This window comes from Acanthisitta chloris, unplaced genomic scaffold, assembly GCF_000695815.1.
Source record: "Acanthisitta chloris isolate BGI_N310 unplaced genomic scaffold, ASM69581v1 scaffold25918, whole genome shotgun sequence".
Classification (NCBI taxonomy): domain Eukaryota; kingdom Metazoa; phylum Chordata; class Aves; order Passeriformes; family Acanthisittidae; genus Acanthisitta; species Acanthisitta chloris.
Genome location: NW_008687236.1, coordinates 50,664 through 66,378, shown reverse-complemented (window position 1 = coordinate 66,378; position 15,715 = coordinate 50,664). Strand labels below are relative to the sequence as shown.

Below are 15,715 nucleotides of genomic sequence, written 5' to 3'. Positions count from 1 at the left end.
TTTTAATATATATATTTTATATATACATAAGACAATCAATTTACATGCACTTAAGTCTCATTTGCACTTGTTGAGGACCAGGTTTTGTTATTGTGATAAAGAAGGTGGGTGGGTTTGCTAGGTAAACAGATATGAGTACAAGAGACCCTAAAACTTTGGTTTGGATATTTCTTAAAATGTATGAATAGTCTATATTTTAACATAATTTATTAAACTACAGTATATTTTATGGAATTTAGGTAGTATAAATGTGAGCAAAATACAGAGTAAAAAGGAGATCTGCAATAAAAGTTAATACTGGTAAGCAAAGAGGCAAGTTAAAATGAAGAAAAACATTGTGACTTGCACATATAAAAGTGAAGTGATATGGTAAATTATCAGAGAATATGAAGGACACCTTGGGAAAGAGCTGTTGCCAAAAGAAAATTTAAGCAAACTAACAGACCCCAATTGCACCAAGCCTGAGAGTGACAGGAGAACAGCAGATTGTCTTCAGTTTTTCTCTGGCTGTCTCTGTCTTCTACAAGCTCCTGTTGTCTTCTGTCCTTTCCACAAACTGGGAATTAGTAAACAAAGTATTATCTCACACAAGGGAGAAGCAACCTGACATTATCTAAAATGAAGAAGAGGGGAGCCTGAATGAATTAACAGTGATGAGCTGAAGGCATGGTGCTTGCAGATGAGTTTAACAGTTGGGTTACTTAGCAGTGTATATGTGTATGTATAGCAATGCAGCTAGAGGCATGATCACCTGGGGATTTACTGGAGTTTAACTCATAGAAGATTGCTCTGACAACAGGTTGGTCTGGATCAAGTATTTGTCTTGCAGGTAATACAGAATGTCACGGGTAACTCATTAGAGTGATAATGACCAGGCTTGTTAATTGGAGATAAAGTTCAGTGAAGTGTGTGAATGCACAGGTCTGCCATCCTCCCATCTCAGGGTACCCATCTCCATGCTTTATGGTGCCTTGCTGTGCTCCAGCTAACAGCCAAGAAACAGCTATTAGCTTACCATTATAACTAAAATCAATATGGGATGAGAATGAACAATACACTGTGGGACTCATTATTTGTCTTCCAGATGCAGGGGGTGAGGAAAATATGGGAGTTACTGTTTACCTTACAATACTTGTGTTCTGGTGGCCACAGTCCAGGCCCTGACTAATGGTTTTGAAATGCTGAGGACAGAAGTTAAACAGGCATCTACATCCCAGACCCCACTAGGGAACCTCTGAATAGTGCACAGAGGGTGAGAAGCAAGGGAAGCACTGAAACTTGAAGCCTGGCCAAGAGCATAAAACCCAGAGGACTTGTGGCTATTGCAGGTAATAACAAAGGGATGGTGTCCATAGGAGGGTAAAAGAGACAGTTCAGGGAAGGGCAGGTCATGAACACAGAAGACTGAGGAATCAGAATGTCTGCTGCACATTCGGTCACGGCTTAGGGAAGGCACAGTGACTGAGCAATGGATCTGCACTGGGACATGCCAATACAGGTGTCTCAGTCATTGCTGCACAGGACCATGCAGAAGAATGATGGTTGGTGCAAATAGAAGCCCTGAAAAGCTGTAAGTGCCTGTTGAGGAACTTAACGGGTAAGAACATTAGAAAACTTGGCAAATACTGCTGGGAGTTTATTTTATAGTTTTATTGAAGAAAGTTTCCCAGGTTTCCAGAATGCCATGCTCATCTCATACTGTCTAATTTTTTATTATGTAACAAAGATTATCTGAATCTTGGTGTAATTATTCAGTATAAAACAAATGTAGAAGAACAATATGCAGGAGCTTGGGACAAATGGAAGTCTGGTTTGTTTTAATTTTTAGGTTTGTAAGAAACCAAGTATTGTAGCTGTAGTATATGAGTAGTGAGGAGAAATTCAAAGAGAAAAAGTAGTAAACATCAGAAATGGATGCATTGTATTAGGCCATGAATGAAGAATTATAGCCTGTGCTGGGAGTATAGACAGCTCTCCCATTTAAATCAAATGGCTAAAGGTTTGAATTTTCTACATAGTACTTTCTGTCAGAATTCAGCTTGAGAAAACATCACTGTCAAAAGTCCTGGCAAGAAAGTTTCCTTGCTTTTCTTCTTGCAGAGGTTTTACTGTATGTGTTATTTACACCTGCCAAAGCCAGGCACAGTTTGCTGGCCATGTGCAAAAGGTAGGCTTAGAGGCAATCTTCCTGTCTTGAGGAGATAGTATAGAGACAGACAAAATGGGAAGGGAAGGGAGAGGGGTAGTACATGGCTATCAATCATCATCACATTTATCAGCACAATGTTGTGATAATAAATGACATATTAATTCTCCCTTTTTGGCAGAGTAATATTATTCAGGGTATATAAAGACAAGAAAAGGGGAAAATTTGTAGGAAACAATAGGGGAAGAGAGGAAGATAAGAAGGGCAGTTGTGGAGCACAGCAGAGGTGAAGGCACTGAGATGAGTGGAAGAAGCTTGGATCAAACACCAGTTGTCAAGGAGTCCAGTCAGAATTGAGAAAGTACTTTCAGTATCAGCAGTTCCTGCTTTAGCTTTTTCTACAGCTGCTGTGCTGGTGTCGGTGCCAGATTGTTGCCACCATGCAGTTTATTTGCAAAGCTCATGTGGCTTGAGGCAGAGGAGATCACCTCTGTGGGACACACATTGCCTTTGACAGCATGGTATGCTGCAGGATGGAGGAAGGGGCTGTGGCAGGTGGGTCTCCCACCCTCTCCTCTCCTCCAGACTGAGCCCTTGAGAAGCTGTTCTCCCAGCCTGAGTGAGAAAGGTCAAGGCTTTAAAGCATACAGAGTATATCTTGCACTTGAGCAAAAAGCATGGCATGGTATGCAGGATTTATAAATGTTACAAAAGTAAATGAACTCTTTTTATATCCAATGTATTAGAAGTTTATCTATAGGACTTAAACTCAAATTGAAGTTGCGAAGATGCATCTGCTAATGATATGATAGGTGTCATTGCTGCAACAGCAATGTGGTAATTGCAGCAGTCCTAAGAAAAAAATTATTTCATGAAAAGTTTTGAGAAGTTCAACTTAGTAGCCAGGAAAATTACTAAAAAGTCAACGTTCCTGAAAGTCTCGCCTAATTAGACCTCAGTAGACACCTTAGTCAAATGACAAACAAAAATGCTGCCTGTTTCAGGACTGGCAGCTTAGGGCTTCTCAATGCATATTCCTAAGCTATGTATTTTGTCTCTGACAAGCATTTACCATATAGAAACAAGTTTGGGTTTTTTTGCTAGAATTGTAAATTCAATTAAATCATTATAACCCTTAAAACTGTGATCTCATTCAGAGGCAAGAAGGTTTGTTCAACTTACTGCATATACAGGATAAAACATACAGTAGAAATCTAGCCCTTGACATTTATTATAAAAGATTAAATTAATTTAAATGTTTTAGATTTTTTTTATTAGGCTCAAAATATAGATATTAGTTTGTTGGATCTGTATTTTTAAACTCTGGCAAAGAACATGCCTTGTTTTAGGACAGCTAATTAGGGACAAAACTAACAACAGTAGAACTATAACTTTTGTTAGAAATACAATGTCAATGTTTGAAAATTTTCAATAAATGTTGAAATTTTTTTAAATTATATAGAACTCTGGTCCTTAAGGCTATTTTTTTAATTTGAGGAAAATATACCTTTTAAAAACAGTTGGAAAAGAGAAAAATTTAAAAAAGAAAAAACTTTTTTTAGTTTTTTTGTCATGTAAAGAGTGATGGCACAGCTGATTAAAAAATAACAAAAAAAGTTAATTCTGACATATTTTTACCTTGAAAACTGGGTGAACTACCTCAATATCTAAAATTAACTAGATTTTTGTCCCTCTGTGTAGCTTTAGTGCTTTTTAGGATTGTTTTGAGGACAGCGAAGATAAGAGACACAGAATGGCTGCAGAGAGGAAGAGGTGCTTACAGACAAACTCTGTTATGAGTTATTGGCTTCATATTCCTCTGATGCAGTAAATGCCAGCAAACAAAAGATGCTGGGCAGAGGCAGCCTGACTTCCTAGAAAAGAACTGAAAGGCACTTCCACCACAGCATTGATCTTCCCAGTTCATGAGTCTAAACAGCCCTTCCCTTTTCCACTGCAAGATCAACCAAACGGAAAAGAAAACCAAACTGTCCTGAGGCAAAGCAACTTTCCAAAAAACTGAAAATAAAGTAATTTTAAGGAAAAAAAAATCCATGAAACTTACCCTGAGCAGAAATCTTCCCCTTCAGGGGAAGGAGTGATGTGATAGTTTGATGAGACTTCACTGGTTTTAGTGGTTTGGTATTGGCTAGCAAAGGCAAGACTGATAGTGTGAGGCAGAAGAGAGGGAAGGAGGAGGTAAGTCCTACTTAGGAAAAAAAAGCATGATGGTTTTATACAAAAGATGCTTCTATGTTCAACTTGCCTTTTTTGAAGGCTGGCATCATTATTTTGTCAAAAAATATATAGTGTTTACTTCGTTTATAGGTGAAGAGTATTGTTTTCCTTCAGATCTTTCATATATTGCAATGAGTTCCTGTATTACAAAGCTTATTTTGACCTACTTCATGTTCCTGAGTCAGTAGGTGAATGGCTCTTAATAACCACATGAACCAGCCTGGCATGCAGGGCACCAAACTGGTGTCATGGCATAGGGCAACAAGGCCAAAGTTGAGCTCATGAAAAATCACACCCATATGGGTCTGTCAGCATCAGAGTTGTGCCCTCTTGTCTGAGCAGGGAGACACATGCTGATAACCTCTTCTACATGCATCTTGCTCTTCTCCTCCAGAAGTGAACAATGGACTGCACCACTCACTCAGCTTATTCACCATGTCTTTAATGGCTGCCTTGCATTGCTTATGGACAAAATCATTCTGCTTGTCCACGTGGGGCATACTGCTCTCCTGGGGAGCCTAGTCAGAGTTTTTTATTAAACCATGGGTGCACATGTCCTCTTCCTTTCCTGAAGAGACCCCATCTCATGTGCTGTGTGAAGGCTGGGTTGTGCCAACTTTCTCAGCATGGTCCAGCTGATGGCTCAACTCCCATGGCCATGCCATTGTGCAAGCAGCTCCTTTGAGATGCACCTGTCAAGGGGAAAGTAGAATGCATCTCTCCAGATTATTTCTACCTTGGGTTTCCTTATAACAAAACGAAGCTTGCGAGTTGGACCAAAGCTGACAACTCTACGTCTCTGAGAATAGGTCCAAGACCACCGACCACCTTGTGTGCTGAGCATTTTACCATCACTTCATCAGGACGAGATGGAGTCCCCTTGGTCATGACTGGACTTGGATCAGGATGCTTCAGGTGAAAGGTCATGGGTTTTGAAATTGGCTTGACAAAGTGCCCTGTTCTCATCACCTTCCTAATTAGTCAGTCTGTCTAAACCCTTCCTTCTCAAAATCAACTCCTCCACCTCCTTAGCTGGCCAAAGCCAGCACCTGCCCTCACTTCTAGCAGTTTTTAATTCACAGCCCCAAAGTCTTGTTTCAATCAGTCCAGGGTTAAGTTGCTGCATTTTCCAGGCAATAGATCAAAAATAAAGATTGACAAATGAATTTAGCATATGACCATCATGCATCAGTTATTAAAAAAAATAAATGGCTGGAAGGTCCATCCACAGCTTGTTAGCCTTGACCATGTGGGAAATGGAATTTAAATTACCACATGGCTTTAGGAGCAGTTTGTAATCCCAGTACAGCGAAGTCATATGTTTTTCATGGGATGGGAACAGCAGATAATAAGAGTTTCTGCAGTTAGTATGATATCAAATGTGATGGCAAGATAGTCTTTAAAGTATTATTGTCAGAGATGGAAATGTGCAGATGCAAAAACAGCAGTTTTACCTTCCTGAGAGAAGACACTGAAGAACTACCATCAGCTTTGCATTTGCATCATGTCTTCCCAGATACCTGCAGGTCAATTCACTTTCTCGCTGTAAAGATGCAATAACTTCCTAGAGCCTGTAACAGGCTCACCTTTTTGCAGAGTGTAAGGTTTTCACTTTATTTCTTTTTTCTACAGTACTTTTCTACAGTACTTTTCTACAGTACTTTTCTACCCTCTTTTTTGTTTGAGAGGTTCTGATTTTTTTAAACTTACTGACAGCATACATGCTTCCTAGTTTAAGGTCTCTGAACATGAGGGTTTCATGGACCACAACTTGAAAACTGTTGTAGTGTGAGGTAGGACAATGCTGCATACTCATTTTGCTTTAGGAATTGTTAACAAAAAAATCCCATCTGAAATTTGTGTTTCCAAGTAAAAATAGAAAAGATAATAGACCATTAGTTGTGAACTAGGATGCTCCTGTGCTAAGAAAAAGTCAGTCCCAGCACCAAAGAGTTTAGCCTTTTTGATACATTTTGAGTTCTCACTGGAAGCCATGGTAGCAGAGGGAAGACCTCTTGCTTCACAGCTATTTACAGTCATCCTGATGAATTTCTAATGGAGACCATTTATGACTTGCAGACTGTTCCTCCCATAACCATTGATCTCCATGCAGGCTAGAAGGAAGCTCCAGGATAAAGAGCACTAGCTTTCAAGCAATGAAAGAGTTTTTATAACTTAATCCAATAGTTCTCCAAACTTAACACAGTATTACCAGTTACCAGTGTACTGCATTGGGAAGATAAGTTATCACCCTCTTCTGAACTTTATTCAACAGCATAGGTAAACCTTATTAGAAACAGAGGAGTTAACTGTTCTTTGAGAGCACATACACAAGGATTTTCTTTTAAGCATTGTTACAATATCCATAACTGCACAGACAGTGAGACAAAAATATTGATCAAATAATTTTGAGGTGGATTCTTCTAAAGCTTTGGGTGGACGTTGGATTCATTAATGTGATGCATTCCCAAATTCCTGGCAAATTTCTTCCAGAACTGCATCATTCATTACTTTTAATGTTTCTATCTGCCTTGATGGCTCCATTAAAAATTGCAGTCATTAAGGAAAGAAACAATATCTGTGAGCCCTACATTTATAATTTTACTGAATGTTTCTTTAATAGCCGACTTTAAAAAAAGCCTTTTGAGTGAATATCGTTGAACAACACATTCTCAAAAATAAAGGATGGTTTATGAGGAATAGAAAATGGGAATATACATGCCATAGCAGCCACACTGGTATACATTTCTGATTTGTTGACTACTCTTTGGCCAACTTTAATAACAGCAGTGGAAAATTACAGTATGTTTTTTGCCAAGGACCCAAAGACTGTAATTTGTGACAAGAAATCTTTGTGCGTTAATGATGTCTTTTTCTCTTTTTTTAAATACTATTTCCTGAAAAGGAAAAAAAAAAAAAAGGCCTGTGCTTCTTAAAATTTTAGTTGCCACTAAAACATTATTTCCTCTGCTTCAGGAAGTTGGCAGGCAGCAAACCACTCCTAAATCAAGATGCAAGCCGGTACTGTAAAACACAGTTTATTGGTACCAGACATTTGTAAATAAGTAATTGACACCCAAGCTATAACAATAAGCAAGTCCAAAAATAACAGGGAGCTGCCAGAATAAACAAATTTGCAATGAGCTCTATCCAATGCTATATATCCACCAGGGTCAGTCTCATCAGTGGTGGTCGAAATAGCAGCTCTGGGACCAGCTGGAGTTCTGTAACACAGCAGTCATCTCCTGCTTTTGTCTGTTCCTTCCTTCTGTGCAGTCTTTCAGTGGGATCTCTAGACATGGGCAGGCTGCAAGTTACAGCAATGTTGTCCAAACAATGTGCCTGAGGGATGGCAGCAAATCCAAAGCCTCCAGAATTACTAGGGTTTGGACATACAGACGACCAAGGTGAGAGGCATGTTATTTCCAGGAGAATATAGGCTCAACACCTCAGCTTTTGAGGGACTACAATCATTCAAACAAGCCCCTCCACTTTGGGTGAGTGCTGTGGGGTCGTGGCTCAGGAGCAGAGTGCATTTGTCCTTCCTGTGCTCTTGATATTTGGGTGGGATGCCAATAATGTTCACAGGTTTTGCAATGGCATCTAATTACATTTTGAGATAGATGTCCCCTTGTGCTCAGCCTTTCAAGCATTGGGCTGGTTCCCCCCCTTGCCACTTCAATCTTTTTTGCCAATAATGTTCACAGGTTTTGCAATGACATCTAATTACATTTTGAGATAGATGTTCCCTTGTGCTCAGCATTTCAGGCATTGGGCTGGTTCCCACCCTTGCCACCTCAACCTTTTTCTGTGCTGCCTTAAGCAGGTCTGTATAAAGTTGGCAAAGCAGTAAGCTAAGAGAGGGCTGCAGCAGACATTTGCTGCATTTCAGTAACTGCCAGCAGTCCTATAAAGTGAAAGAGAAAACAAAGGGTAAGAATGGGTATAGGGTCTGTGTTGGACTGTAAGCACTTTTTGGTAGTGGTGAGCATGTATTAACTATATTCACTAATATGGCACTTGAACTGAAAGTTTCCATTTATCCCAGTGAAATGTTGGGATTTAAATGAGACAGCACAAATTAAGCCTATTCCTTCACTCCAGTCTAATGCAGCAAAAGCAACAAGCCATGCCTCAGATTGGGGAGCTAGGTAAGAAATCATAACATTATTATCAGTGTGTGATTTAAAACCCAAATTAATCATGCCTTTGTGTGCAGTGAAACTGTGTCTAGTGTGAGAAAAACCCACCAAAACAAGTGCATTCCCTTTAACAGGATGTACAGGTAAGACTGCTTGAGCAAGGAGGGTTTCTTTTTACTCCCCCACTGTGAACAGTTATTTTCAGGACAGGTGACCAGCTATGCAAAGAGCTAGGTTTCTTTATATTTTGTAAACATGGTCTTGTTATTACATAAGTCTCTTAGCAATTCAGTTTCTGAAAGTTAGATGATGGATCTCAAGACTCCTAACAGCCTTAGCTTAGAGCCTCTGTTATATGAGTTTCTTCTGGCTTTGATCTTCAAGATTTCTTTTTGAAATGGCTTTCCTAGAAGGCAAAGAAAGTGGAAGGGATGAAAAACACAAATTTTCTTTGATAGCATTTACTTTTCCTAGTGGGAGTGATGATGCAGGGCTCTGAAGCGAAAGCAGAGAGGGCTAGTGACAAGGAACAGTTAAGGAATGTCTCACCTTCTGCCCAAGATTATGGTGCTTGTTGAGGGCTTTTTTGCTGTTGTTGAGACAACAAGCTTGAATTCTGGTGAATTGTGGTTTAGGTGTCAGATGCTGGATTTATGCTGTTGAAAGCGTTGTTATACAATTAAGTGGATAAATCTATTTTAATTGTTTTCACTAAAAAATGTATCAAATCATAAATACTATAGGTTGCAAACAACATGAGACAAAGCAAACAGTACAGCAAAGATACACACCCACATTTATACTGTAAATCAAATATACACTGCTCTAGAGTAGAAATCCATTATTTTTAGGAAAGTATTTCCAAAGAGATGTTGCATTACTGAAGCTATTATAGGCTAATAGGAGAAGTATTTGAATGGTTCAGCAATAAGATCTTCTGTACTTGTGTCATGACAGCATATTTCTGAACTGTTACTGAGCCAATGTCATCCTTAATTCCCATGATGAGTGGCACAGTGAGTGAGAGCAAATATCCTCAGATTTAGCTGGTCTTTTATTCTCAAACTGATGTATATTTCCACAAAAGATTAATTGAATGGTTTCTAAATAATCAAACTTCAGGCTTACAAAGCTGCTTGCATGCTGCTCAGTTCAGCTATTTTGCTCAGTATTTGTGGTGTGCAAGGAACTGACTGTGCCTATTGTTCTTCTTCCCAGATTAAATCTCTGCTGGCTTTGGCAGCCTCTGTTGAAGTCACTGTGCTCTGAAAATGCTCACAACTTTATTATGTTGATGTTAAAAGTGTTAGAATTTTCACAGCCCTACCCACCCAATATTGCAAACAGTAGCAAAACCTTTTCATTTTGTACAAACACTAGTGCAACTTGTAGACCATTCCATCCTCCAAATGTACATCTGTTTGAGCAAAGGGTTACCAGAAGCAAATAACAAAGATATCAAGACCATTGCTCAATAACCACAGCCATTATTTTGCAATATTTATTGCACTCTGCAGGGGTTTTCCTAGGATCAAAACTTGGCTGGTATTAGTAACAGTATTTTCAGTTGTGTCACATGGATTGTTTTGTGTTATTTAAGCTGAATGCTGTAATTTGCCATTTCAGAATTGCTAGTTATAGATTTTGCAGCAGTGCATTTGCATGCTGTAGCCTATAGCAAAATGGCACATCATTTGAATACCACCTTTACCCATCATGAATGGTATATATCACTACCCAGGAAATGTGTCTGGACATCTTTTCCTATTTAACCTGGTTAAGTTCACATTATGCAACCAAGTGCATTATTTTCAAAGCATATTCTTGAGTATTTAGGTGCAAACGGATCCAAGAGAGCCATATAGGTAGCTGTCACTTAAACCAGACTTGTAGAAATAATGCATGGGGATTTTAAGATGACCTTCATGTGTTTCACTAAAACTCAGCCTCCACAGTGCTCTGAGACACAAGTACAATCAGGTGCTTTTACTTGTATAGCTAAAATACATGATTTTTTTTTTCAATAGATTTGTGTGTCTTTCCAGAAAGAATTATTCTTCTTAAGCAGCAGGTAAGGAAAAGATTATGGGTAAAATATTTGGAGAGGTATGGGAAAGGACATTTAATATATTTAATCTTATTATACATTTTTCTACATTAAAGTCAACAGGCTGCAAATATATTCTGCTACAAAGCTTTGTGTAAGAAATATCTCTTATAAGAAAATACATCTCATTAAACATTTCCTGTAAATAAATTATCCCAAATAACTATGCTTTGCAAGAGGAAAATGGGGGATAGGCCAATGATAAGAAGAGATTGAGAATAGCTGAGACCCCATTTCTGCAATGCCCCTGCTCATGCTGAGTATCATTTTCTTTTATATGTAGTGACAATGAGAACACTAGAGCTCCTCTGCAGAGTATGTGCTGTGCCAGTGTAAATAAAACTTGAAAAATTGGTTCCTGAATTTTTTAGCAACTTGAAATTATGCTATTTTTTAGCCTTATTCCTGTTCGAGATACATTTTTGAAACTCTGAAATAAGTAGAGTTGCAATGACAGGACTCTAAGATAAAACTCTGAGACAATTAATAAACAGAAGACCCTGTCTCTGAGCAGTCCCTCTAGGTTGCCAGTGTAAATAAAACTTGAAAAATTGGTTCCTGAATTTTTTAGCAACTTGAAATTATGCTATTTTTTAGCCTTATTCCTGTTCGAGATACATTTTTGAAACTCTGAAATAAGTAGAGTTGCAATGACAGGACTCTAAGATAAAACTCTGAGACAATTAATAAACAGAAGACCCTGTCTCTGAGCAGTCCCTCTAGGTCTATAAAACTTCAGTAGTAAGAAGTGTGTGCAATACTCTTCTTATTTAGACTCTTATGAAAGTTAATGTAGTTGAGGTCTGTGTTCCAATTAGAAAAGCTGAGTCAAGTAGTGTAGCTAAGCTATAGCTTTAAAACATCCCACTGGTGGAAAAAGGCATCAGGTAAGTGTGACATGGTCTTCAAAGTTAAAACACATACTGGTCTACCCACATTGTTCTGAACTGAATAAACATAAAAGTCCCTTGTATTACAAAATATGAAAATGGGTAATTATAAATGGGTAGTTACAACGTAACCGTAGGTCAATTATAGAATCAGACTTCTTTAAAGAAATATCAGTCTCTTTACCAATGTCTATACAAAGAAATACTTGCAAATAAGTAAAATTAAAAAGGTTTGAAAAGGCCTGGGACACAAGTCAAGGAACAGAGGCTGTCTATTTTTTAACCAGTACAAAAATAATGTGGAGTTGACAGCTGTTTCTACAGTCTATGTACTTCCATCATTCCTGGCAGAACACCCCAGAATAAGAGGACATCAAGTTCAGTCTGAATGCATGCTGGAGGCTGGTATGGTGTGACATTGCATGTTTAACAAGTCTTTTGTGGTCATACCATCTTCTTATATCCTTTTCTGCAGGAGAGATGTTCACAAGACCCAACTCCTTTTTCTTTGCTGTCTCTAGGAATAAATCCATTCTGTTTCTGCAGAGTGCCATTGGTAGCCTGTTGCTACTAATAAAATGTAAAAACTTGAGTGGCAGTATGCTCTGAACACCTCAATGAATGTCTCTATCATCTGTTCTAACGGCAACAGAGAAACAACTTCATAGCTCTTCATGTTAGGCACTTCAACACTCTGCTACTTCTTTTGGAAATGTCTATAACACAAGAATTCTTAGGCAAGGAAAGTATAATTAGGACTAATGAGGAACTGCATGTATATAATTCTGGATTCAGCATGCACACATTTGCTTCATCTGTTCAACCCAACGTATACTAGCAGTAAAATGAGGCAAATACAAGCGATTAAGTGCCATACAATGACATTGAACTACATAAAGCATTTCAATTTACCCATGTACAGGAAACAAAACCCTGTGTTTAAATGCCTCCTATTAGAGAAAATGCCGCTTTCTTGAAATTTTGAGATGGCAAGTTTTCACCTCTTTCATGAGGGCCTGCAAAACATAGCACTCTTGTCCTGCAGGAGTGCTTTCTTTACTGAAGTGTCAGCCCTGAGTGGCAAGGGCATGTGGACATTCACAGTAACTCTTTATCCATTTCTTACACCTGCAATGAGGCCAATAACGTGCTGACAGATGAGCCTTCCTGGTATGCACTGCTTCCTTAGGAGTACAATGTATACAATTTATTTAGCAGTTATTACCACACTGGAAACCCACTGTAGCCCTAAACTGAACCCCTGAAACATCACGGGACAATACAGCAAGGTAAGTGACATTCATTTCTGCTGTGTTTGTTTGCATACTAGCATTTCCCACGAACTGTAGAAGTTATTTACAGAAGAACTCGACAGTAGGTGAACTCCAGCTACATTTGTGTTTACCAACAGCTGAAAAAGAAATGCATTTGGTGTGACTTCTACTCCTACTCTAATTGTTACTTTAGCCATTCTGCTTTCATTTGTAGTCCTCTTTTTCCACCATGCCATAATGCATTAAACACATAAAGCCACAGTCACTTAATAGTATCTTCCCAATCCTCATTCAGATTTTCTGGCACACATGAAGTCTTGACTTAGAAGAGGAGGTTGCATCTTTCCATACTTTACAAGACAGACCCTTGGCACAGTCACATCGTTGGAAAATCTCCAGTCCATGAGACCCTTTCTTGCGCTGTTTGGTGCACACCTCCCCCTGATGCAACACAGGCTTGCAAATTTTGGTCCAGAAATGGCGAGCACAGCAGTGTCCCTCAATACAGTCTGATGACCGTAGACAGGGATCACCTTCGTGTCCTAAAAAGAGCAACCAAATGATTTTATCTCATGGGAAAATGTACAGATTCAGTGCAGACTGATGCAAATGAAACTCAGAAAAAGTAGAGGTGATATTTCTGTCTGTGGCTATTTGAAGGATGTAAACACAAGAGAATATATTAATTAGGAAGGTTCAAGGGGGTAAATAATGAGATCTGTCATAAGACTTAGCAACTAGAAATTCAGCTACAGGTAGTATGTAGAATTACAAGTGTTCAATTATGTGGCTGTTAAAGGAGGAAGATATGTGCAGTCTTGCACAACTGATGAAAAGGATTGTCAGTCCACATCTAATTCAAAGAAAGCAGATGCTACTTCAATCACAGGAGCTGTTGTTGACATTACATCACTTTTTGAGTCATGCTGTGAATTCTCACAACAGGCATTAATTCCCTGTGAAATTACTGCATATTTCTGGTTTAGATTGCTGTATCTTAACAGAAATAACATGATTCATGACATAAAGGAGCAATGCAACATAGTCCAAATGTTACCTTTTATGTGTGACAACTTTGAGCGTGGCCTCCCTAGGTTGTGCCATCCCAAATCCTTGCTAGGATAATGACCATTCTTCTTGTTGCGTGGCCCTTCTAGAGCAGGGATGTGAGGTGTAAGGATGCTTTCAGTAACTGGTATGCAAATACCTGCAAGGAAAAGACACTCCCTCAAAGATTTGAAGAAGAGGAAAAGCAACTCAGAGACACAATGAGCAGGATCAGGACCATGAAAGCACTGGGGCTTGGCCTCAGTGATGCTCAGCTCTACTCACACATTTGTCTCTGATCCCTGGCACTTAACTTTGCCACAGCTCTGCTTCACTCACCGTCAGTTAGTCTCAGTCTCACCCTTGCTCTGGCTTTATGGTCTGAGCATCTGGAGACTGCCTTGTACACATATTTTCCCAGTCTCCAGAGAGTATGGGAATGCAAACACTATGGTAATAACCCCCCAAGGAGAGTAGATCAAGGATTCATTAAGTCTTCTTTGCTTCCTTAAAACATGGTTCTATGCGGTCTTCCAGTGAATCAAACCACATTGAATGTAGAGTTGTGATTTAGACAGCAGCAGCAGCATTTTTGGGTTTCCTCAACCCAAAATGTGAAAAAGTATGGTAGTACACAAGTCCCAAACATAGAAATAGTATTAAAGAAAATGGAGTGGCATGAAGTAGAAAATTAAGTTTTCTTGGTTTAGAAAAAGAAGTGCCACCACCCCCAAAAATTGCTGTTGCTGGGAACACTCAGAGAAATAGATGCTATCAAAATGCTGCTTTTCTGGAGGAAAACCAAGAAACGACTGATGTACCATTGTTGCAGCGGTTCCCAGGGCAGCACATGCCATCTCTGTGGCATCGTTTCTTCTTCCTCCGGCACATCATGCATGCAGATGTTGATTGATGAGGACTGTGACAGTATCGCCCAACTTCGCATTCCTTATCATTGGTACAAGGATAGGCCTGGTGGGTAAGAGAAAGGTTTGCAGTGAGTATTCCTTTGCACAAAGAATGTATGCAGTTCATTTAAAAAAACCCAAACAAACAAGCAAACAAGAAAACAAACTACTACTGAAACACCCAAACAAAGAAGCCGATAGTTGAGACAACAATTCACTGGGGCTAGGAGATGCAGCTAGGGATGCTTCATTGCAGCCAGACAGCAGTCTTTAAGCTCACACTACTGCTGGTCATCAGCTTAGAGAATAAGGGAGTTAGAACCAGCTCTGCTCATGGTTTCATCTTTCCTTGCCTCAAATATATGCTGGCACAAGAGATCTCCTGGTTTTGTGGATTCAGCCCTCCGATTCATAAACAAGAGCTTAAAACTCCACAATGAATAAGCAACAGAGTCACAGAAGTCAGTGAAAATACCAAAACACACCCTCCAATAGGTAACATTTTGTTTTAACTCCAGGGAGGCATTTTTCCCTTGACAGCTGTCAAGCACACTGATTGATAAAAAGTTCACTGTTGTCACAATGGTTATCTGCATCACATTGATACAAATGTCTTTGCAACAGCACCACTCCCTACTGGCCCACACCAGTGGGACTCCTTGGAAGATAACAAACATCACTGATCAGCATTTCACTTTGATAACCTTCACATCACTTACGGTCTTAATATACTCCTTAAACTTTGCCACCTGCTAAACAACATCCTACAGTATGCAGCATGGAATATATTATAGAGCACAAAATGTCTCACACATATAATTCCCTGCAAGCAGATACACCTGTATACAATTCATCAAAACCAGCATTAACTTACAGGAAAACAGACTTTATAAAATAAAAAAAGGATGTGAAAGCACTGCATTTTTTCTGTAAAGAGAGAGAAGGAAAAGTTTGTTCTTACAA

The 15,715-nt window shown here is 39.1% G+C and overlaps 1 protein-coding gene across 1 annotated transcript in view; it reads right to left on the bottom strand.

Annotated features, from left to right (window-relative positions):
* Positions 1–13,088: 13,088 nt before the first annotated feature.
* DKK2 (dickkopf WNT signaling pathway inhibitor 2) overlaps positions 13,089–15,715 on the bottom strand; it is a 39,154-nt gene continuing 36,527 nt past the window's right edge. The window contains exons 2-4 of the mRNA XM_009080495.1: positions 14,666–14,816; positions 13,855–14,004; positions 13,089–13,339 (exon numbers count right to left, since the gene is read on the bottom strand). Of these exons, the coding sequence (XP_009078743.1) occupies positions 13,089–13,339; positions 13,855–14,004; positions 14,666–14,816 (552 nt within the window). The remainder of the gene's footprint in view (positions 13,340–13,854; positions 14,005–14,665; positions 14,817–15,715) is intronic.